This window comes from Cyrtonyx montezumae, unplaced genomic scaffold, assembly GCF_038088225.1.
Source record: "Cyrtonyx montezumae isolate F1298 unplaced genomic scaffold, pur_monq_1.0 scaffold_7, whole genome shotgun sequence".
NCBI lineage: Eukaryota > Metazoa > Chordata > Aves > Galliformes > Odontophoridae > Cyrtonyx > Cyrtonyx montezumae.
In genome coordinates this window covers 10,983,036-11,007,078 of record NW_027072078.1, presented here as the reverse complement: position 1 = coordinate 11,007,078, position 24,043 = coordinate 10,983,036, and the positions used below count along the sequence as shown (strand labels likewise).

The following is a 24,043-nucleotide window of genomic DNA, read 5'->3' as shown; positions in this document are numbered from 1 at the left end:
GAAAACTCCATAGTAAAAGTACTTGAGTGCATCTTTTGAAATTACTTAAGAGTTGCAAATTACAACCGAATCTTATTTCAAAAAATTAAATAATTATGCTCAAGACTTAGGAACCTTCTGATTTTTTTTGTTAAGTCATTCCCTATGGATTACCTTACTGCTGTCTGGTGGTATTTTTACCCTTTTCTAGAGCAGGGCTTGATATAGTTGAGTTTTTTTGTTTGCGGGCTTATATGACCTTCAGTGGCATTGGCAGGAACATTCTTAGTAGTGCAAACATACCTCTTGAGCAATGAGAAGTTGTGTAGCAGATCCCTAAAAGATTAAAGAACATTGCAGTTTTTACTCAAGAGACCCTGAAGTGCACTACACATGCATACAGCAGAGTAAATGTACTGAAAAAAGCCTTTGTGTGAGCTGCCATATAATTTTCTTAAGCCTAATTTCTTCACTATTTCTTACTAACTAAAACTGAGTAGGAACTGCTCCGAAATCGTGCTGGGTTCTAACAGGCAACTCACAGAACAGGCCCACTACAGGTCTTTAATTCTCTCCTATAAGCCCCTTTAAATACAATTATGTAATCCATCCCATTTGTGCTTGAAAAACATTTTTACAAATTCTGCATAAAATGGCACTGCAAAATACATACTAAAACATAGAAAAAAATGGATAGCAAAGTACTCCAAAAATGATTCTACTAAGAAGTGATACTACACACCTCTAGTTCTTGTCCAGCAAGAGTTCCTCACTTTGTGCACAATCCTGTATTTTCTTTTGTGCTCAAGACAACTTGTTATTTCCTTTAGAGTAACAACTATCTGGAGCACAACGTCAAACCAAGTTCCAGCAATTCTGCTCATCTGCTGTGGACACATACTCATAATAAAGTGGGTCATTACATGGCAAAAATACTGACAAACATTATAAAAACAGTAAGAACAAATTATATCATGCAATCAAAAGACCTGCCTTAAAAAAATCAACTTTCGAAATATTGTTACACTTCAAAACAGCTTTACATTAAGATTCCTTAGAAACCTTAAGAATTGCCAGCCTTCGGTGCAAGCACATTGAAGGACTGACAAAAACCTTGGGGTTTGTACCACATTGGTCCTCTCAGCCCACAGTGTAGACATCACATACCAGCTCTGGGCCTATGGCACATAGGCAGACAACACTGTAGTAACACAAATTCACTTCCTTCTCTTTTATGAAGGTGTGGTGTTGAGAAAGAAACAAGGTAGAGTCTTAAGCATGAGAGGAAAGCAGAAAAGGGAGGGAACTAATTTGAGGAATGTATGCTTGAGGATGGAGAGGAATTCACAGTATAGCCTTTAGTAAATGAGGATGCGAGGATAAAAGCAATTTTTCTGCTTAAAATAATAAACTATTCCTCTACAGACAAATTAAGGGCAAAGAAAGAATTCTCAAACACAGATGACTGCTTTACAACACAAATGAATTCTAGTGTTGGCAGTGACAGTACAGTGAAGAATTAATTTTCATATCTCACCAAATGAATTAAAGCAAGTCATTCTCCTTCAGAAAATAAAATCCTAGTATTTGTACCCACTGAATTACGAATGTACTAACACTGGAATGATGACCCCTTGCAAAATTATCCTAGGTTTAAGAATACATGTAGCAGATGTGCATGTGTGAAAAAAGCTTCTTCATAAGTAGCCACTGTATGCACTAATTTAAGTTCATGGTACATGTGGCATGGAAATTACCTCTCTAGCTGCCAACAAATAAGGATGCATAAAACAAGGAAATATTTAAAACACAGCACACTGTATTACACATAGTATTTGTTTTTCATTTCAAGTTTATTAAAACTTTAGCAGTACAAATGATCCAGGTTTTAGATTATCAAAAGACCAAACTGAAGTCCACATCTTAAAAAAAGGCGTTCCTCAAAACGTCTCTAAAACTTTGAGACAATGGAAACATTAAGTCCAAACACTCATCCATGCCTGTCATCATCTGTTCCAGGACTTGTTTCATGACCAGACTTTTTATCCTTGCTAGGGGCACGATCTCTTTCCTGACTGTCTGATTTTTGGTTAATTTCTTTTTCAGCTGAAGACCTTGACTTTTCCTTTTCATTACTCCTGTGAGGGTATGGTTTTGATTCTCTCTCTTTGCTACTTGGTCTCTTCTTTGAATCTGGACTTCTATCTTGATCTCTACTAGACTTCTTACCTTTACTGGATTCAGGACTGCTACTTTCATGGCTTTTTGAATGCCTCTTCCTTTGGCTTTCACTATCATTCCTCTTATATGAGCTTCTACTTTCTCTATTTGAGTACCTTTCTCTGTTTCTGCTTTGACTTTCCTCTCTCTCTGAGCTCCTTGAGTTTCTCCTCCTCCTGTTTTCCCTTCCTCTGTATCTATCTGGTGTACCTCTCCTTTCTCTGCTTCTTGATCTTCTCCTTCTTGATTCTCTATCTCTATTCCTTGAATATTCTTTACTCCGACTGCGATCTCTGTCTCTGCTTCTTGATCTACCTCTTCTACCCCTATCTCTGCTTTTGCTTCGTTCCCTTGTTCTACTGCTGGAACTATGTTTTCCTCTAGCATGCTCACGCTCTCTGCTTCTTGACTTATGTTTCTCCCTATCTTTACTCTTCCTATGGTCATGTTCATTACTTCTTGAACCTGCCCTTCTGCTTCTCTCTTTACTCCTACTTCTTTCTTTATCTCTCCCTCTAGAATCATAGCGCTTTTCTTTTTCTCTATCTTTCTCACGGTCCCTCTCTTTGCTTCTTGATCTTCTCTTCTCATCGTGTCTGCTGTGTTTGGAGTCTCTTTCTTTACTTCTTGATTTCTCTCTGCTTTTACTATGGCTTCTAGATTTACCTCTTTTCTTGGTCTTGCTTCTATTATGCTTGTCATCTTTTTCCGAATTCCTTCTCGTTTCCCTGTCTTTACTGCTAGATTTATGATCTTTTTTCTTCTCTTTTTCCCCTCTTCTGCTTGGACTTTCAGAAACTTGTCTGTGGTCTGATGTTTTTCTCTCTCTTCCTCTTCCTGGGCTTTTTTGATTATCTTTCCTGATTTCATTCATTTCACTCCTTGGGGAAAAAAATAAAAATAAAAAATTGAATCCTCTCCACTCTGAAAAATGAAGTCAGGAGTGAGGCTGCTTCACAACTGTAGCTTAAAAATCATAATAATAACTACATTTTATAGTAACCACAAATGAGCATGATTAAAGTCTGATAGTTAAGCAATGGGATAATCAAGTTAGTGTGTCTTGTTTTCTTGGAATTAACTATATCTAAAAACTGAAGACAATATGTATTACTTTTAAAAAACATAAACAAAAATTGAAGTGCACATACTCCAAACATAAATCATCTTACTTGTCCCCTTTTATCCATCTTTCTCCACTAGACACTCTCATTCTTTGAGCTCTTTGCATTTCTTGCCTCCAATGTGGAGGAGTTTCACTGCGTCGGAATCGATCTCTTGACCTGGATCTGGAAGGAGTCCGATAACGCTTGACAGAAAAGAAAAACAGGTACAAGTTAGCTACCATAGCATGTGTAATTTGAAGCAGTGTTTTAATCCCAAGTGGTTGATTCCCCACAGTACCTATTATGACTAAGACATATTCACCAGGCTAACACTGTAAAGTTACTAATTTACTGAAAAATGTACATAACATCATTCAGCTACAGCAGGACTACAAAATATTTGATCAAGTAACTATTGTAACTTCTCATTCTGGATGGTTGTACCCAAACATCCTTGAGAAATCTCCTGTAAGCTTTTAATGAGTACAAATGCTACTCACTTTTCTGACAATGAAAATTCTTCTCAGATTTGACAAGTAACACCAAAACAATACTTCACTTTTTTTTTTTTGGAAAGTTTTTATTAAAAATTTGAATGATAGAGACTTCCATTATAAATACATTTGTTACAAGTATATTATAGCATATGGTTGCACCAAATCAGAAAAAGCAACCTAACAAGTTCACCCTTGCCAACAAAGGCAGACATCCTATCCTGTATTCCTGCTACTAACACAGTGTACAGGTTCTGGTGTTCATTAGAACATTTTCTGATCTGAGTCAATTTACTAATTCACAAAATACTACAGCAATGCAATGAAAGCACTGGCTGTATTATATTCTCCTTCCTCCACTTGAACTCAGTATGCAAACAGGAAATTAGTTTTCCCTCTTGTCCTACTTCAAGCTTTAGCCCCTACATCAATTATGATGTACCCACAGATAATTTGCACACTTTTTTTATTTACAAAATTGACCATCCTAATGAAAATGGAGTGCTATCACATTGTTTGCTTTGAGGAAGGGATTGCAAATATTTACCCTTGGTCCTCTTCCTTTTATTTTCCTTCCAGATCTGGTCACCAGCAGCCTCCTCTGGTATGTTGACTGGGAATTCGACAGATTGCTAAAAATAAAAATTGGCATAGTTTGTAACATCAGAGAAGGAAGAAAAGATAAACAAATTCATATCCTCACGCAGCTCTGAGAGACACTATTGTGTCCTGGCAGTGACAATAAAAAGCCACTCTGCACTATCAGTTCATTTCATGACAATAGCTGATGTTCACTTGTAAGGTGTGATTAAACCTGTTACTATAAGGTAACAGAAACTCAAGTGGTGAAGTTTAATTATTTAACTGTGTTTAAGACTTTCTAGCACTGGCAGAAACAGCTACAATAACGGGCAATCATGAAATCCGACATAACGTCATTATAAAACTTAAAACCTGAGATGGCATGAGTTTTATAAAACTTCATGTGTTCATGAAATTATGTTATGTAATTTCCTAAGAGTATATTCAGTAATTAATTACACAGCAGTAGCCTTCTATGTGAAACTTGTACTTAGGGGAAAAATAACCTACTCAAGACAAGGCCTCAAGACATACTGCTCACGTGTTTATTTAAGAGACTTAACCTAAAGATAGGTGAGAAAAGCTTGCATAGACTTTGTATTAAAAAGATTGCATTTGAAGGAACCTTAGAAGGAAAAGAAAGCTAAGAAAAATCAGTTTTCACGTTTCCTTAGGTGTACTTTTCATGGGAAATAATGAGAGGGATGGCTGTCATACAGAGAGAGATTTTCAATATGACTGTATCAGCTAGTTAACTGACCAAAATTTCTCATGAAAGCTTCAAGTTTGGTTCAAGTTCTTTGCTAGACTACCAAGTTCTTTTTTGAGAAAAGTGTAAGTTTATAGGCTCAGCTTGGACAGCTATAATTCTAAATGAAATTGCAATCTACTTCTTTTGCTTTTTCTTGAAACAGTCATTTTAAATTCTTCATTCAACAAAAGCATGTTCAAACGTTAAGCTTTGGCTCTAGGAAGAAAAAAAAACACAACAGTTGCCAACTGAAAAAATGATTCAGAAGTGATCACAATATTCAGCTGTTTAACAGGGAAAGAACTCATTAGTTTTAATACAGCAGTATGACCATACCACTATCAGTGTCTAGTCAGACCAAAAACAGGTATACTTACCTCTCTCTTTCCTTCTCTCTGCTTTTCCTCTCTTTTTCTTTCTCATCTGCTTTAGGAGGACTTTTTCTCATTAGAAACCTGTTTTCAGGTATAGGAGGAATTTCTTCAGGACGGACAGTAGATAACTGCTGTGCTTCAGGGTTTTCATCTTCACTTTCACTAGATGAGCTATATTTGAGTAGAAAGAGAAATATGTTTAAGGAAAGTTATCTGGATGAGAAAAAAGGCATTCAATTTATTTAAATAATTCAGAAATCCTCTCGATTTGGTATACAAATGATAAAATGAGAAGTTTGGGGAACAAACAGTTGTTTTAGAAACAACATTTCTCCTATATCCTTACTCTGAATCACTCAACTGCAGTAGTTTTTTAATTACTTCTTTTATTTTACGTAGTCCAGTGATGCAACACTGAACACTTATTTTGTATTTATTTATCTTAAAGCTCAATCTGAATATCAAGAAAGTCAAGTTCAGATTTTTACACTCATAATCTGTTTATATATATATATATATATATAAACACTACTTGGGAGTTGTAATTGTTTTTAAACAATAAAATTCTGAGCAATAGATTTAATTCCACAGAAAGCAAGCTAGGCCTCAAATGAGTATTTCTTACATTTTACCATTAACTTGGAAAAACGTGACTTGCAGTGATAGAACTGTAAGATTAGAAACACCAATTTCAGAAGCAAGAACTTTTTGAGTTTTACCACCTTTCAGTGAAACTGCAATACTTTAGGCACATCACTCAGAACTAATGGTATTAAGTATATCCACCTATACTTAATTTGTTTTGTTTAGTTCTGCATACACTCCAATATAGTACAGGAATCCCACTGCATACAACTGAAACTGAACTGTACAGAACTACCATTATCACTTATTTAAAATCAAATATTCCTGCAATTTTTCAAATCTAATGTGTGAAAGTCTTGGTCCATTTCCTTCATGCTTTTACAAGCTGCAGTATGTATGCATACAGACACTGTCCTTGGCCATCAAAAAATAAAAAAAAAAAGTAAGGTAATATATGAAAACAGTTTCTGAAACTTCCACGTATCTACTATCCCAGTTATAGAACAGTACTTTGTGATTTTATGGGAGAAGAAAACAATACTGCACAGGAACATGTTAAAAAAAATAAAAACAAAATCCTGACACCTCAATACTGACCTTTTCTTGCTTTTCTTTCTCTTTTTCTTTTCCTTCTTATGTTTCTTGGAATTTTTCTTGTGTTTCTTTTTTCGCTTTTTAGATTTCTCTTCTGAAGCACTCTCAGATTCTGACGATGAATCAGAAGATGATTCTGAATCACTTGAACTTTCCGACTCACTGGATGAGGAAGACGACTTGTGTCTTTTCTTTTCTTCTTTCTTGGCTTTATGTCAGAACAATAAAGACATATTTACATACAAAACAGTTACAAATAGATCTTAGAAAAATCAACTTATCCAGGAACTTCCTAAGCTGCTTTTAATTGTGTCATGAAAGCAATGGATCAAAATACTCTATAACAAGGTTTTTTTGTGTGTTTTTTTTTTGTTTGTTTGTTTTTTAAGGAAAAAGACTGTTTCTCCCTGGTAAAATAATGTAAGTCTCTAAATATATAAGGAATTTCAAATATTTTGTTTTTACAAAGAATATATAAAGTACTAAATCTGTACTGTCAAGAATTAGTGTGACTGTGTATGTTTTGTAATGACACCTCATAAGCTATACATGCAGTTTTATTAAAAGCTAATTTCTTAAAAGTTTATAAAATAATTTGACTTTCAATGCAACCTGACTTCATGTACTCAAGCCACAAATAAGAGTTTACAAAAAGAAAATACTGTGTACATTAAGTCCCTTGAAGTAAGCTCAACACAGGGTAGAATCAGATTACCAATTTTGCTACTAAGTGAAGCAATGCTCAGAGAACAGCTCTAATCCTTAGCTCATTGTGTTTTTCTGTGCAAAGATAAAAACTGCTTACTAACCATGGTATGAAAAACAACTTCACTAAAGAGCAGGCTATTCCTTAATTACGTATATCACCGTTTCTTGTGCATCTACTGGAGCTGCAAGCCAGCTATTTATTAGCAATCCGACAGAAGTCCAGCAGGAAGTAATACAAGAACACACACATCTTTTTATGCCCTCTAACAGGGCTTGGACCTATTCAACCATTACATGCTTCAGGTAAACTAATTAAATGGCATGGATACTCTCCAATGTGTTAAGAAATTCCTATCAAGCTATTATCCACAAAATTAAAAGTTCTATTGAAAGCTCCAGGAGGACACACCGGTTGTTTCTGTATAATCATAGTTAAGTTTTCTAATTAGCACCAAATCTTATTTGACAGGGCTCCTACAAATTGTAAAGATATTCTATCACTAACTGCACAACATAATACCGATGCAGACAGAAAAAAAAAAAAAAAGAATTTTCACCATCAAACAATTATACCCAAAAAAGCAATTTCTTTCCACATACACAGGCTCAAAATCTGAAGGTTAAGAAAATCGTAACATTCACTTAGAGAACTTGAGGCAGAGAAAACACTTCTGTGAAGATCTGAAAACTGCCCTTTGGAAAAAGCAAGCAGCTATTTAATGGAATAGCAGACTGATTTTTTTGAATCATTAGTATTAATATCTGTAAAGCAGTTGGAGATCCTATTAAGTTGACTGACACTTGAGAGAGGCAGCAGTAGGCATCAGTAACATCAATCACATGAGTGCAGTATAGAAATTCTCAAATTTGACAATAACTTGACCTCATTTTTCCAAAATGGCAACTTGGAAGGCAACAGTCAATCTCTCAGAGATGATCAAAAGCAAGAAAAATTGCATCAAATCTATTGTTGAGTTGGTAAAAATAAAAATAATAAGTCAATTTTTGCCTTGGTATGTATTATTTGTAGTAATAGGCTAGCACTTCCCACCAACTTAATTTTCATGAGAAACAATGATCCTCATTTGGACTAACATTATAAAATTGGCAAAGACACATCGATAGTTGGCCAACCTAAACATGATTCCATTTGTGGTTCAGGTAGGCTCTTTTTGATAAACAACGTGCTGTGGGAACTTCATATTGCCTTTCGTATGTTGGATGAAACTGGATATGCATTAGAGTAGAAAATTAAGTGGAAACGTACTATACCAGCTGTATAGAGACATAGTTATGGCTCCTAATGGACATGGGAGTCAGCACATCTTAGAAAGTAAATAGGAGGCATTACTTCTACGTAGGATCAACCCACGCCCTCTCTGATGACAACTAACTCACACTGTCCAGGAGCAAATACTGTTTTTAATACTGAACCAGTGTGGTTCTGGCCAATTAAAGATCAAAACAACAAACGAAGATACTCTTGCAGCATGAAGGTCAGTGAGAAGGAAACAGACTTCTATTTACAGTCCAACTGTTCCAGATCGTTAATTTCAGGATTAGGTTTCAACTTATGGTCACATCTGAAATAGATGCCTTACTTCCTACTCCATTCACTGTGACATATATTCACCATACTTCACAAATTACATGATCACACTACCATATAGCCCAGCACTCTCCACATTTCAGTTTGTTATGAAATGTAGCAACTCTTAGACACATGGTATCAGACTCCTGGACCTGAAACAAACAAATGACCTGGCTAGAAACAGGCACAGGCACAAAGGTCAGAACAGATGATCTCATCTCATAATTCACAGCTTCAATCTCTAGCTTCATTTTGAGCCTGACAAAACCAAAACACACAGTTTGTACCCAATGCTCAGTTCATTAAAAAAAATAAATCCACAAAGTAGAAAACTGAATTAACACTTCAGAGCAACCAGCTGGCAGAAAGAGACAAGCAGAATGCTATGCAAAGAATTTATGGAAGAAGTGAGTATCTAGGGGTTGGAGGGACAGGAAAAGAAGGGAGGAGAGAACTCGAAAGTCCAGACAAATGTGATTTATCAGAAATTTCAGACTTTCCTCTCTGTGCCTGTTCTGGAGACTTACCTGAAACTTCAATTTAATTAAAAAAAGACAAAGTTCTTGAAGATAACCAGACTGTTACTACATTTAACACAACACCTCGTTTAGGACAAGTGCTTATCAGTTTCGTACTAAAACTGAGCTAGTAGAGAAGACAATCCGTGCCAAAACCAATTATGTTTTTTAGGAGACTAATTGTACTGCACTGTTTCTTACTTCCTCACTGATTGTAACTCCATAACATTACCAAGACAGTCTCTAGTTATTTTAGTATGTACCAATTGGGAAGAATTGATAGATAAATCACAGCTTACATATTCCTAAATGTATAGTTTAAGCTCACCTTTGGATTTTGGAATCAACTCTCCACAACTCAGTATGCGTACTTCAGCATATGGTTTACTAGATGCATCTGTTTTCTGGTTTTCTATTTCTCTCACAACTTCCTGACCTGAGATGACTTGTCCAAAAACGACATGATGTCTGAAGAATTCAAGCAAAAATAAGGATTCTTAATACTTAATTTTTAAGGCAGTTCTCAAAGAAGTATAAAGTAACAGATACTTACCCATCTAAGTGAGGTGTAGGTTTAGTAGTTCTGTTGTTTGCAGTAGATGTAATTTAAAGAGGAAAACAGAAGTCAATTTTAGTGGAAAGCAGACAACATTTGAAGCATGTACACTGATGATGGTAGTTATTGAGTGAATTAATAAAACTGAATACAAACAATATATATTATTCTAAGTTTGTGTGCAGTTAAAAGCATTGCATGGTTTAAACAAACTACCTATTCAACCCCTTACCACGACTTACTGAAAAAGTACTGATAAATTTTTAGACATAACCGTATTAAAAAAATGTAATAAGAATTGTATTTATTAAATTGCAGGAATACTACCAGGAACGGAAATAAAAATTAAAGCAATTGTCTCAGAAGAGCAAAATTGCAAAAAAAAGTTATTGAAAAATAGATCAGGAAAGAAGGAAAAAGAAGTCTGTATGTACAGAATATTTGCCATCAGAAGTAGAACTGACTTTCTACACCTGCAGACAACTGAATGGTTCACAGCCTTCTCCTACATCAGGATTACTGAGGTATACACATGTCCGCCACAGCAAAACAAAAACCAAAAAAAATAAAAAAAATAAAAAAAAAAAACAACCCAAAACCTAAAATAAATATAGTAATGATTACCTAAATATTCCAAAATAACAGTCTAATGGTAAATTACAAGGACAACCTACCACATTAAGTTCATGATACATAGCTAAAACTGATGAATTTCAAGTATTTACTTCTGTAACTAAATTAAAGAAGCATAATGCAGATGCATTTCAAAGGTTGAAGCTTGAGACATGGCTATAAATGAAACTGCATTGAGAAGTTACCTTGCAACAGAAAATTTCTCTGCTATTTTGTGCTAGAGAGACCATACAGCTTTTTTTGCCTCCTTCCAGGCAACATATGAAGAAAGTGAAACAGCTCTACAGGGACCTAACAAACTTTCATTTGCTCGAGTTAGAAGACAGCTACTGAAAAGACAAAAAGTTCTTTTGCACAGACTATAAGCACCAAACAGCAGAGTGATTAAGTTTCCCTAAAGAGATAATTACAAAAATGGCTGCTTCCTTGTAACTTCCTAAAGAGGAATCAACATTTATATGTTGTAGACTACCTCCCATGCAAACTCAAAGAATTATCTTTACAGCTTACCAAACAGCAAATCACACATTTCTGAACAGCTCAGTACTTACATAAAGAACTGTGAACCATTTGTATCCTTCCCTCGGTTGGCCATTGAAAGAAGAAATTCTTTGTTGTGCTTTACAGCAAAGCTTTCATCTAAAATAAGTATGTTCAATTATTTTGTATGTATACTCACTGCATATGCTTAGATTAATGCTCTACTCTAAGTAAACTCACCCATATTAAATAAATTTACCAGTCACATCTATAAAAAGTTGCATTAAAATTCAATCTAAAACAATAGGGTTTTTTTTTCAAATAGATTATTCTTTCCATTCTAAACAACATAATTTAAGAAGGGGAAATAGGAATTACCAGAGAAACAACTAAAAATAATGTGTTCTTTTTATTCTCCACATGCTGATCACTACTTCTTTGGAGTAAAAAAAAAAAAAAAAAAGTTTTTGGCTGTGCATTATTAAGAAGCCCTGTTCCTTCCAGGAAGTATTTTGTTTTGTATTGTTTAGTGCACATGGACGGTCACTTTGATGGCAATAACAAAATGCTTCTGTATCCTCTGTCAATTTGAATGAAGCTTTTACTTCTAACAAGCACGTCACTTTGATGGTTTAGGTTAAATCTCAATGAATTTGTGCAAAGTAATCACCATTCTTCATTTAAAACACCTGTAAGAGAGTAGCCTATCTTTCCACAAAATAGAACAAAGGCTGCTTGGGGATCCAAACTATATAAAGTTTGATGAAGATGAAGTTTGCCCAGTACTCCTTAGATACAAATGGCAGGAGCCATTCAGAAAAGAGAAGTATGTAATCTGTAAGGTTATGGTTTCACATCATACAGTGTAACAGCCAGTGATAGGGACAGTCCCACTTCCTCTCTATGGTCACCTGTATAACTGCCACATTGCACAGCACTGGGTGTCTATCTAATCCTACAGCTGAGTTGGTTAAGGATGCACACAAGCAATACTTCATACATATGCAATTCCACACAGCGACCAAGTTGAAAAAACACTCTGCAACCACCTGAAAGTACAGGTTTTGCTACTTCTTCCACCTTTCTCACTTTCCTGGTTCTGACTCTTGCCTATCTATTAATTAATTAAATCCACTCACTATTAGGGAAACGGGTACATTTATTTTCTTCAACAGACTTCAGACATTGTAGAAAGCCAAGACAGCTTGCAGTCTGATACCACAAGGTATGACCTCCTCCTTCTGGCAATTGCAAACTGTTCATTCAACACAATGTCTGATATAAAATTGAAGCCTAACTCTACAGTGAATCATTCTTTTGATGCTTTGCTGCAAGCTCAGACAAGGTCCAGTGTTAAAAGTGGCAGGAAGGACAACCTGCCCTGCCAGTGGCAGCTAGCCATCATATGGGCTTAGGTGTAACATGAAACTGCTCCAAGAAACAGACACTCCAGTACACTCCTGACAAACAGCCTGAGGAGCACACTGGAGAGAAAACTTCTTATGCATCAATGACTGAAGGTAAACCAGTACTGTGAGAAAACAGATGGCTTCCTTACACTTAATTCCTCTTGGGTTAAGAAAAAATAAGATTTTATACTGTCTTACAAAGGTAAGATTTGCATGAAAGGCATAATAGAGTCAAGTTTTCTGCTTTTGACTGGGAAAAAAGGCAATCCCCACCTTTTAGCTAGCTATAGAAGCAATAAAGATATGTTCAGAATCAGAATACTGTGTTGAATATTTTTTCTAAACTGTCAATCTGATAAAACTGACGTATGAAAGTGCTTGTGGCTTTATTTTTCATCAATTAAAACGGTTCTTGTTTTAAAACTAAAATATTACCTGAAGTAAAATAAAAGGCCTCTAATAACAGACAAAGACTTCACAAAAACAGTGAAGCTTATAGAACTGAAACTACAGAACATATGGATAACTGCATATAGTATCATCAAAATAGAGCAGACTGATACAACTCTCACCTTCAAAAAAGCCACCATAAATGGATTCTCCTCCCCTGCCATTTCCTTGAAAGAAGAAACGTGAGTTACAAATTATAGTAGGGTAAAAAGTTGCATCATGTGAAAGATGCTTTGTAACAAAAAAAACTGATATATATGCATCCAAGCCATTAACATTTTTCTTCAAGATATGCAAAGATAAAGACATCTTCACAGTACCATTAAGCAGAAACAAACTTGGAGAAAAATGAAAGCTTTCCTACACACTCTGCTATATGCTCCCTTTTTTCTTGACTTCTCAACAGTAGATATATTTTCTCCTCACATTTATAGCTTGTAATTAAGCACTGAATGCTCTGAGATGTGAGGGCACAGAGCAGAATATGTGCATATAGATTTATGTAATTTTGTCACACAAGTTTACGTGTACAGTATCTCATGACAAAAATGGGTTAAAAAGCAGCAGAAATCACATAAATAATGTAATTTAATGAAGCTATATAAGACTCCCAAAAACATTCCAGTGCACAAACATTGAATTTTTCTCAAAAGATTCTCATACCTTCACTGAAGTCACCTCCTTGGATCATAAAATCTTTCACTACCCTGTGAAATAGACAACTTTTGTAATGCAATGGCTTTTGGGTGGATTTTCCTGTACCCTTTTCACCTAAAGGAAACGAAGGGGAACAAAAAACAAAATGACTCTTTGTACCTGTACAATCATCATTACAAAAATTTGTTATTTAAATGCTTAATCAAAACTATCTACCACGCTCTGAAAAATTAATTCGTGAAGTGGACGCATCCTTACAATGCCAGTAAGAAAGTTACACTTAAGAAAGCAACACAGAAACCACTTTTTATTTCTACAGTTATATCAAAAGAACTCCTTACTGACGTTAGTATACAACATAATAATAACCCAACCACAATTAATTCACATAGAATTAAATTAAGAACTCAGACATACAATGGAGAATGCCACCTACCTGGAAATGCTTAAACATGTACAGGGGTAATATACTACTACTAATGTTAAGACTTCTACATAGATAGACTGAAATAAAACAGCCACATTAACATAACCATCTTTGCTCAGAAGCAAGTGAGAAACTCAGATCTTGAGTTATGGGACTAAGTTAGCATAAAAGCTCACAGCCAAAAAATAAAATGAAAATAAAATAAAGTGTAGGAGGGAATGAGAAATTATTTTCAAGGAATCTTTCTTCCTAACTCATGATTCCAACTGCCAGCTTCCTCCTCTGCATCAGTTCTAATCCTCTTCAGACTCATAAGCAAGCTCACTGCCTCAGCAAAATGCTTTCTACTTTTGCTCCTACCTTCAAACAAATAAGGTCTCTGCTGAGTTAGCCAGACAAATAGCACATGGTGAGGGCCCTGTGAACATCAGAGCCAACCTCAAGGTAACAGTAAAGTGTAAGAGTAAGGATCGGGACTATGCTGGAAGATAAAGGATCGTTCCTGTCACTGCTCCCACAACATAAGACTTTCTTCTTACAGTCTCATTCTGAGCTGTGAAACTGGCACAGCTGTGAAACTCTGAACATACCTTATGCCTCCACACGGATGTGACTAGCTACAAAAAACACTTCTGATATGAACTCAGATAAACACGTGGCTGTATACTCCACTGGCCTGTCACACACCTAACAGGTATGCCAGCAAAAACAGAGGTGCTGACACATTTCAAGAAGATAGCATGTCTTTTTCAAAACCACCAGAAAAAAGAGGCAAGTATAAATAAAAATTTGAAATTTCTTTATGATCAATATCATAAATACTTTGTCAATATTTAAGAATAGTGAAGAAATTATATTTTAAAGCAGCACAGTAGCCCACCCCCAGATTTTAAATCTAATTTGACTTTAAACTAAGCAATGAACTATGTGTCTGACCTGAAATGCTGTTCAAAGACTTCAAGTCAAATTTTTAAATTGGTTATCAGGGAATAACACCTTATGCAGAAAATCTGACTTTTGGACATTTGACAGAAAATAAAGAATGCCACAGACACAAGAAAACATGGTACTATCGGATAAGAAGAATCACTTTAAAGTTCAAATTTGCTAGCAATTGCTGATAACCTGATTCTGAGCCAGTATACCTAGATGAGATAATGCTTACAGTTGTGGCAGACAGGATGAATGCTGCATTAAGTGCTCTAGCTAACTTAACATGAACACAGTTATGCACTCACACCTGATTGACATCGTATTAGTACTGACTGATTCAGTATTAACAGCTATGAAGCACCGACCTGAAAGACAACAAACTGAAAGGAGGTGGAAAATGCTGAAGACATTAAACATGGATTTACGTACTCATAGAATCATTCTTGTGACAATATTTAAGTTCTGCTAAGCTGTCAGCATTGCCAACCAAAATAGGTAGCACACTGAGAAACAGTTCTACTTGGAAAAGCTTCTTCAAAAAAAGAATTTCTTCAAATAATTTTTTTTAACAAATAATTTGAATTTCACTAGGAGTAGAAATCACCAGTATCAAACAACATTACTGTAAAACAAAATATTAATGCATACCAGCAACAGTTTTCAAACATTCAAGTATTATAAAACTGAAAAGTAATCCTGCATGCTTGACCTCTTATTGGCTACCTTTCAAGACTGGACAATGTTATACAATGCAAACAGCTACATCAGATATATATGAGAAGTTTGCTAAATCTCCAGGGATATCAAGAACTAGTGTTTGACATACTCAGTTCTATACCTAAAAAAGTCAGGAAAATGTTAAATTAGCTAACATGGTATTACATTTAAAATAATAAATAAATATTAAAATCTACCAACCTGTGCAAAGGCAGCGAAAATTCTCACATGTCTTTGGACACACATCTGAAAACAGTTCAAAGACCACTCTTCCAGCTAGAAATAAAAAGCCATATTTGTTATGAAGTTGATTGCTATTTGTATTATTCTTAAATATTTTATAGGAATATCAAGTTATTGAATGGATTATTTTCATTTTCTTACCAGGTACATTGTTGATGGCTATGTCAAAAAAGCAACGAGGTCTCTGGACCTTTACCCCCATGGCTTCGAAAACTTTAATACTGTAAATAATAAAAAATAATGAGTTTATCCCTTTGTGTAGTGAATCTACATTCAAGTTCTACAACGTGGAAAATTTTGTAAAGACAATAAGAACTGCAGAAAAGATATACATAGAAGGAAACCTTGGAAACAGGTAGCAAAAACAGTATTTTTAAAGATTAAGAAAGAGTTGCATATGTACTTCAGGCCATTTTCATGTTTTGTGGAATTATTAAGTAATTCTGTTCTTTCTTGCTGCAACGTTATCAAATTTACTTCAGTGACATATTTCAGATGGGGAAACACAAGCACAAAAGATACTGCATGATGTGGAGACGATAAAGCTTTAAGTCTTTGTGCTTTCCAGATGGTACAGGTAATCACTTAAGTTGTCCACTCCTAGAATTCTTGGATCTTCAAGGTAAAATAGTGTCAGAGGAAGACAAAGTTAGCTTTGAGACCAGACAGCTGTGTCAAACAACTTTTTGCAACTGCCTTTTAGCTGTTTAAACACATTTTTGTAGCCTGCTTGGCTCAGCATCAGTGGCTGAGGAGGCCACTCACATTCTGGTCAAGGGGACAAGCCTCTGGGCAGTCCCTTTTCCTCAAGAATACACTGGTGGCTGTAGTTTGCAACCCTGCCAGTTAAACTCAGCTTCTATTAATACACCTCAACCACAAACTACAGCAGCTGAAGAATGTACATTGTGCTCCTAACGTTTAGGAGCATAGGAAGGTGGACAGCCCAGAATGATAAACTTCAACCACTGTAGCTGAATCCATCATTTTGTGACAGTGTAAAACAAACAGTCTTGCTGCTGATCTCGTATTTTGCTTTCGCTCCCCATCCATGCTTAGAGTAGCATCCACCTGCTCTCACAAAAAAAAAAAAAAAAAAAACACCCATATAGCCTGCTTCACTACTAACACAGTACATTTTCTCCCATGGCAAACTACAGTAATGGCTTAAACCATAGCTGGGGGCAGTGACACCTGCAGCCTGGTTACTACACCTCTCCCACTGGACGGTCCAACTCCTCAGCAGGAAGCTCAGACCTGAGGTGAAGCGATGGACATCCTGGCCATGGAGGTGACAGGCTAACAGGCTGCTCCTGATTGCTTGTGCTATTTTGTGAAATTTGGATGTAAAGAAGTAAGCATGAAGGATTTTCACTGAGTTCCTCATAATAATTGAGCAAGTCAGGTGTGCATGCTTTCCGAAATACCAGAACTTTAGCCACAGATAAGGAGATTGGTCAAAGAGCAGAAGCTAAGTTATGATGATCAAAACTATAACACTTTGCTATATTGAGTATTAAACCTTAGTTTTTAGGAGTATTTCTGGGATTCTAGCCATCTCAGTGTCGGGAACTGCTCTAACCAGGATCAAAACCATTCTGCATCATAAACAAAAATAAAAATAAAAATGATCTTCCAAAATTACTGCAAATGAAGCAATTCGGGCTTTTCCTTTTATGTCACTGCTTATCTTGATATTTTTAATGCAACTTCTCTCATACCTTTGAGTACATAAATCCCCCTTATTTTTGAGTAACAAGGAGTAACAATTTCATTTGCAACCACAGCCTTCGGCAGCATCACACACAGTCTTCTGAGGCCACATCCTCTCTGAATTCAGAGGGGAAAAAAAAAACAGTGATGGCAGAACGATCCATAAGACTAGAGCACCTTTCCCAGAACTGGAAATATAATTCATAAATTCTTTTTGTTGCCAGAAAATACTACTCAAATCTAACAACACTAAGCATTTCTTAAAGCTTCACCCTTATCTGTGCCAGAAAACAGCCTCAAAACGTGCAACTGCTGCCACCTGTCACTCCTGTTTATGAAGGAGAGGCTACAAGGAATCAAAAGACTCTAGAACAAGGTTGTCTGCATTCTCTCCTTGTGCTCAGCATCACTCCGAGCATCTTGCCAAGATTACACAGCAAAAAAGTCACAAAAGCAACGCAGGAAGGATTTACATGCAACACCACTCAACAATTTATCATCCACAGGATTCTTAGCGCAGCTAGGCTGTACAAACATGCAGGACCATGGGAGACATACCCTTAGCAGTGTAACGAGCACATTAATTGTCACAAGCCAGAGACTCACCAAAAGCAGCAGCAGCAGCCCTGCCTCAGCCTGCTCACTCCTCTTGCTGATTTACTTTATCTCCTCTATTAACACAACTTTTGTAGCCAGACAGAGAAACAGAGAAAGCATGACAGCCGAGGACTTGAACCCTGCTGGGTCACAGATTGCTGTGCCCAGGTCAGGCATGCAGGGGAGGCAGACAAGGCAGGCAGGAGGACAGGCTGCCCTCACACCTGACCCCAGCCAGGCTGCCTATCAGCTCACAGGCTGCCAACAGTGCAATGGGCTACACAGCCACAAAGGAGGGGAAGAAATCATTTCACTGCAGAAAGCCTCTCAGAACAAATGTTACAATACAGGCTGAAATGAACTGAGACACCTAAGGCCCAACAGTATGGCAACTGACTGACTGTACCCAAACTCAAAGCATTTTGGCCTTCCATGGTTGAGTGAGGAGGGATTCAACCCGCAATCTGCTTGAAAAATAAAGAGATCTGCATGAAAATTTCTATACAGTATTTTAGCAGAAACAAACTGCTTTAACAAGTCCTGTAACAGTATCTCTTCAATAAATACTGGTTGCACATAGTTCTAGACAGCAACTGCTCAGGGCAGACACACTGACTGGATACACATCACACCAAATAAATATACCTTCTCCTGAGAAGATGCTGCAAACACCTCTCCTGGGGAGAACACTAACAGCTCTCTCTTTTTTTGTGCAGCAATTGACTCTCCTGAATAATCCAGAACTGCCTCATCTTTAAAATCATTTGGAAAACAGAATCAAAACCTACTGGAACATCTAGGGTAGGTAGGGAGCTAGATGTACAAGGAGAGAGCTGACAGGCTGGATAAACTTAATTACACTCCCTCATTAACCAGGCTAAAATATCAGCAACATTCACCTTAAACTACCTATACCTCAAGAGAGCATTTGCTCTCCAATATACATAAGTTCCTTTTGTACAGTCAGATCTCCTCACTGAGTACAGTACTAACACATTACAGATGATCCATGTAGTATTTAATCACAAATACAGTCCTGTACGTTGATTGCTCAGAATTTGTCTGTATTAAAAGCAAGTAAATGGTTCTGATTTCAGAACCAGAGAAAAGCAATTTCAGAATACTAAGAACAAAAAGGGAGAAAATTACAAGTAAAGCTCAATACTATGTGCTGGTAACAACAAGGCTTACATGACTTGTATATTATTTTCAGTTAAAATGCAGACGCTGCATTTTCATCCACCTCCTGCTAGAGAAGCCTCTAGAGAATAAGAAACAATGCAAAAAAACCAACCAGCTACCTTCAGTGTGCCTAAAACAGCCCGTTTGTTAATTAATACAGAAGCACTCTACGCTGAACTGTTAATTTCATTTTCAGAAATAAATACAACAAAAAAAGTTTTGCCAGAAGAGCTGCATCTATAGCCAGAGCATCACCAGCTGTGTCTCTCAGAGTTCAGATCCCTTCACACCTGCATTACTTATTATTTCACTCAAGAATTTGTAGGATAAAGTTGGTCAGCTCATGGCCAGGCTGCAGACAGCTGCTCCCTTTCGAAACGAGACATGCCAATGGAAAAGATCACCCCCACAGACTTTTCACAAGCATCTCTGCCAGAAACTGTCACTCATACTAGTTGATATGCTAAAAAACACGTCCTGCTGAATTTTTTTTCCCAGTCAAAATTACTTGTACTAGCAAGGATCTAGTAATAACACTGCTTAATACATCAGTGCTCCTTTCAACTGAAATGGGTTACACTGAAACGTCCACTCACAGATGCACATAAACTGGAAAATTCACATCACTCAACTCACACAAGCTGACAGCAAGCAGCAGTACAGAACTATTCCACAGTTTTGAGGAAAATAAACCCTTCACTTGTAACCATGCCACACAGGTTGCCAATTTGTTTTAGTCCCTGCAAAGAACAGAATAGGTTTGGAGCAAAAACGTACTTAGTAGGAAAAAATACTATCATAACCTCTTCTTTCATTATCCATCATCACCTACTCATATCTACTCTCTCCTACCTTTAATTTCTCCTTGACTTTGTCTTCATATTAGTTTTCTCACATCAATTTACAGTTATCTTTGGCAGCAGTCTTCATTCGATGCCCAAATGAAAAATAAAGCACATAAATCCACACTCCTGGCATCTGGTTCCAGGTTATCTTCAAATGCACAAAGACAAATCTGATTTATATTAAAAAGCTAGCCATCCAGAATCTTCACAAATATTTTTAAGTAAGATTTTGAATCTAGGGAACACAAATACAGCAACTGAACACCAACCATGCATCACATTCATTAGGGCTGTTCCACAATCACTTAAAGCATGTGGACTGAATCCCAGAACGGAGGGTTCACACTACAGTGGGGCCAGCCCTGGTACAGGTGTGTGTCCCCTTGAACACATGAAACTACACCCTCCTCTGCCTCCTTCCAAGAAAAGACTTTGGCAATGGCACATATCAGCTTAATATGACAGTGCAGCCATAGCCTGAGAATGGTGTTTGTTTTATACAGATTAAATTGCAAATGAATATATGATTGCTAAATGAGACTTGAAATCTTAGAACTAGTACCATTCCTGCATCAAAGCTTCCAGCTCTGTTAGGATGATACTGAAGGCAAGAACAAAAGTCCAAAAAGCCCAATCCCAGCCTCAGTAATATCCTCAACACCTTTCCAAGCAACAGGGTCTTTTTTGATCAAAAAAATCCCAAATAGCAGCAATGGCAACTATGGAAATTCATTTGCTTTTATTTTACTAATCAGCAGCACAGGATTTTGTTTTGGCAACAGATTTATAAAAAGGTACATTTCAACACATTTCAGATTTTGGATGCTGCCTTAGCTATCATGCAGATTTAAAAATGCTTTGAAGAAAAAAAATATTTTTTTTCAAAGGTCTATGGAATTTCTCAAGTAATGCTAAAAGTGGGTTTTTTTGCACTGTTTATACTTTTCCCCCTAAAAAATGAAATCAAGGGAAGAGGTACCTGACAAGATCAACCATTACCTTCCAAGAGCCCGCTATCCTCTTAGATGGATGTTAAACATCATGTTCAGATTGGCCCTGAACAAATATGCAGAATGTACTCCTACACTACTGCAGAGCAGAACTAATTTACATTACTTTTAGTAAGAGCTCTTGCAATTAACAACATAAAATTGAGCTTCCTGTATTGAAGTACACAAGCAACGCACACCTAGATTAAATGTCTCAGTTGGAAGAACACAAGATTCAGCTGAGAAACTGATAACATTCTCCAAAAACTATCTGAACAGGGATACAAGATCTCAGCAGATCTTCCTTTTATTGTCCTAAAAAAAAGAAACTTAAAATGAAAAATATCTTAAAATGCATTTATGTCGACAACAAAGAAAAACTTTGCTGCTGAGAGTAAGTCATAGTTTATTATCATCTGATTTATACAGAAAAGCTTCGTTTTTCCTCCGTTTTTCTTTTATTTTTCTTGTCTACCATTAGAGTTGTGAAAAAACGCAGATGTGTTTTCCCAGGTCTGTGCACAACTAAGTGCCTTTAATTGCTGCTCACAGAACTCCCAGAAGTGGTGAAAAACATGACTTATTTCAACCCTACATTCATAACTGAAATCAGGAGCAGCATTAGGTCCAGAGAAGCCATTAACAAATAAACCATAATTTTAGAACTCAGAAAATACTAAGAAAAAGCAAGCTTTACTGTTGTGTAAAAGAGAAGTTTTTAAAAGGTACAGTGCAATCAGCAAGTCAGTCACCTGCTGGAATCACCAAAACAGACTTCAGAAGAGGAATCTCCTCTCCCAGCTACAGAAGATCAGAATAAGGCTGAAGTGTGTAGCAGCTAAACACACAATTTTTAATGCCAACGCCAACAATAACCCCAAAAATGTATTGTTCTATGATCACTTGTTCTCCTCCTCTCAACTACATTAGTTCTACACCTATTCCCAGCCTCACCCCAAACTCCAACCAAATCCTTGCTCCATTAGAAGACAAATGGACGTGCTCCTGGCTGCTTCCAAATGAAAGGTGTATGGGAGCGCACATGGCACAGAGGAGTGAACTGGCAGCAGAGACATCATGCTGCACTACAGTAACATCCTTCTCTGTAGCACATATGCTTAACTCCCAGCTCCCTCACAACCCACTGATTTTCTGAAATCCATAGTCAGAAAAAAAAGATAAAAATTAACAGTTGGATGATCAACTAGCTAACTCCAAAACAAAAGCTGTTTCACAAGAGGACTGGAAAAAATGGTCTTTGTAAAAAATATAGCACCAAAGGGTGCTCTCTGAGGATCGTCAATAGTTTGTTATGTCCATCCCTCTTCAGGCCTACTTCATGCATTAAAGCCATTCTTTTTTCAAATTTTTAAAAGTAACTAAAAAACCAATTCCTGATAAATCAAAAGTACATGCTCTTCAAATGTAGATAAAGTATTGCTTCATAAATCATGTCTAGCTGTCATATATTTTGATCACTTATTTAACATGGTGGCACCTAAAAGCGTGACTCATACTGATCCCAATGCATTATTGTGAAATGAAATAAAGCAAAAACCAAAAACAGAAAAAAGAAAACCAACAACAAAGCCCATTACCTATCTCCACCCAGAGAACAACTTTTCCTGCAGGTAACACAGAACAAAGACATGAAAAACTGGATATTCTCTCTTACTAAAACATAATGAACTTAAGTCAAACACTGAGCAGCTACCAACCAACTAGACTTCCATATCAGGACTACAGAAGACACACATCTCCTTCTGAGTGAACTGTAATGCAAAACAACAGAAAATTCAGCCTACTTCAACACACCGTTCCTTTTCCTCCTAAGCCTCCCTCCTCTAAAGCCTCCTAAAGATTTAAAGAATAAATGTACGTAACACGCATTTCCCACAAAACCCCGTGGAGAGCTTTCAGAAAGCCGGAGACCCTCCTGCCGGCCAACGCAGCTCCAGGCCTCGCTTCCCTGGGAGAGGCCTGCGGAGGGAGAACATGTGGCACGCAGACAGCCGCTTACTTCGCCTTCTGGCGGAGGAGGAAGGCTTCATTCAAACTCCGAGGCCGGCGCCGAGAAGCACCCAGGCCCCGTTCCGCAACGGGGAGCCGTGCCGGCCGCAGCTTTCACCAGGCCCCAGCCGCCACCGTCTCACAGCTCCCTGGGCCCCGTGTTCCCTCCCCCCGGAGCCTCCACCCCGCACGAGGAGCCCCGTCGCCCGGCGAGAGTGACCCCCGAGGCGCCCTCGGCGTGCCAGGGACGCGCTCAGCTCCCGCCCCCTCCGTACCGGGGCTCAGGCCCCGCGGCTCCGCGACCTCCGTCCCCAGCCCCGAGCTCTCGACCCAGGCCGCGGCCCTCCCCCGGCCACATGGCGGTGCCGCCACTCACCCCGCTCGCGGCCCGCGTCGCCCCGCGCTCTTCAGCGCCTCGCCGCCATGTTAGAGCTGGTGCGGCACGGACTGCGTCAGTGGAAGGAGAGGGCGGGAGGGGGCGACCCCGGGGGCGGTGCGGCGGAGCGGGGCTCGGAGAGGGCGGCCGAGGCTCCCGAGGCCGGGAGGGGCGCTGGGGGGCGAGGACACCGGCCGCGCAGAGCCCTGCCCGCCGGCGGGGACCGCTCGGAAGGAGCCCGAGCGGCTGAGGGAAGGGGCGCCCGCCCCCTCGAGCTCGTCAGCGGCGCTCCGCCCGCCGCCTCCACTCCCCTCGGCCGGGCCG

At 37.9% G+C, this 24,043-nt stretch overlaps 1 protein-coding gene across 1 annotated transcript; it reads right to left on the bottom strand.

The window, feature by feature from the left end:
- Positions 1 to 1,813: 1,813 nt before the first annotated feature.
- PPIG (peptidylprolyl isomerase G) lies at positions 1,814 to 23,925 on the bottom strand. The gene is made up of 13 exons (XM_065750988.1): positions 23,720 to 23,925; positions 16,149 to 16,228; positions 15,966 to 16,040; positions 13,694 to 13,801; positions 13,153 to 13,197; positions 11,243 to 11,330; positions 10,056 to 10,085; positions 9,831 to 9,970; positions 6,689 to 6,893; positions 5,510 to 5,677; positions 4,347 to 4,431; positions 3,372 to 3,508; positions 1,814 to 3,080 (listed from the first exon to the last, which is right to left on the bottom strand). The coding sequence occupies exons 2-13, from the start codon at positions 16,207 to 16,209 to the stop codon at positions 1,970 to 1,972; spliced, it is 2,253 nt and encodes a 750-aa protein (XP_065607060.1). The 5' UTR covers positions 16,210 to 16,228; positions 23,720 to 23,925; the 3' UTR covers positions 1,814 to 1,969.
- Between the last annotated feature and the right edge of the window lie 118 nt (positions 23,926 to 24,043).

Bases quoted from the DNA above. Each gene is read 5' to 3' on its own strand.
- PPIG (XM_065750988.1), bottom strand. From the start codon at position 16,209: ATGGGGGTAAAGGTCCAGAGACCTCGTTGCTTTTTTGACATAGCCATC. The intron at 6,894-9,830 runs GTGAGCTTAAAC...TCTGACATAAAG, and splicing joins GTTGATTCCAAAATCCAAAG to CCAAGAAAGAAGAAAAGAAA. The intron at 3,509-4,346 runs GTAAATATTTGC...TTTTCTGTCAAG, and splicing joins TAAAAGGAAGAGGACCAAGG to CGTTATCGGACTCCTTCCAG.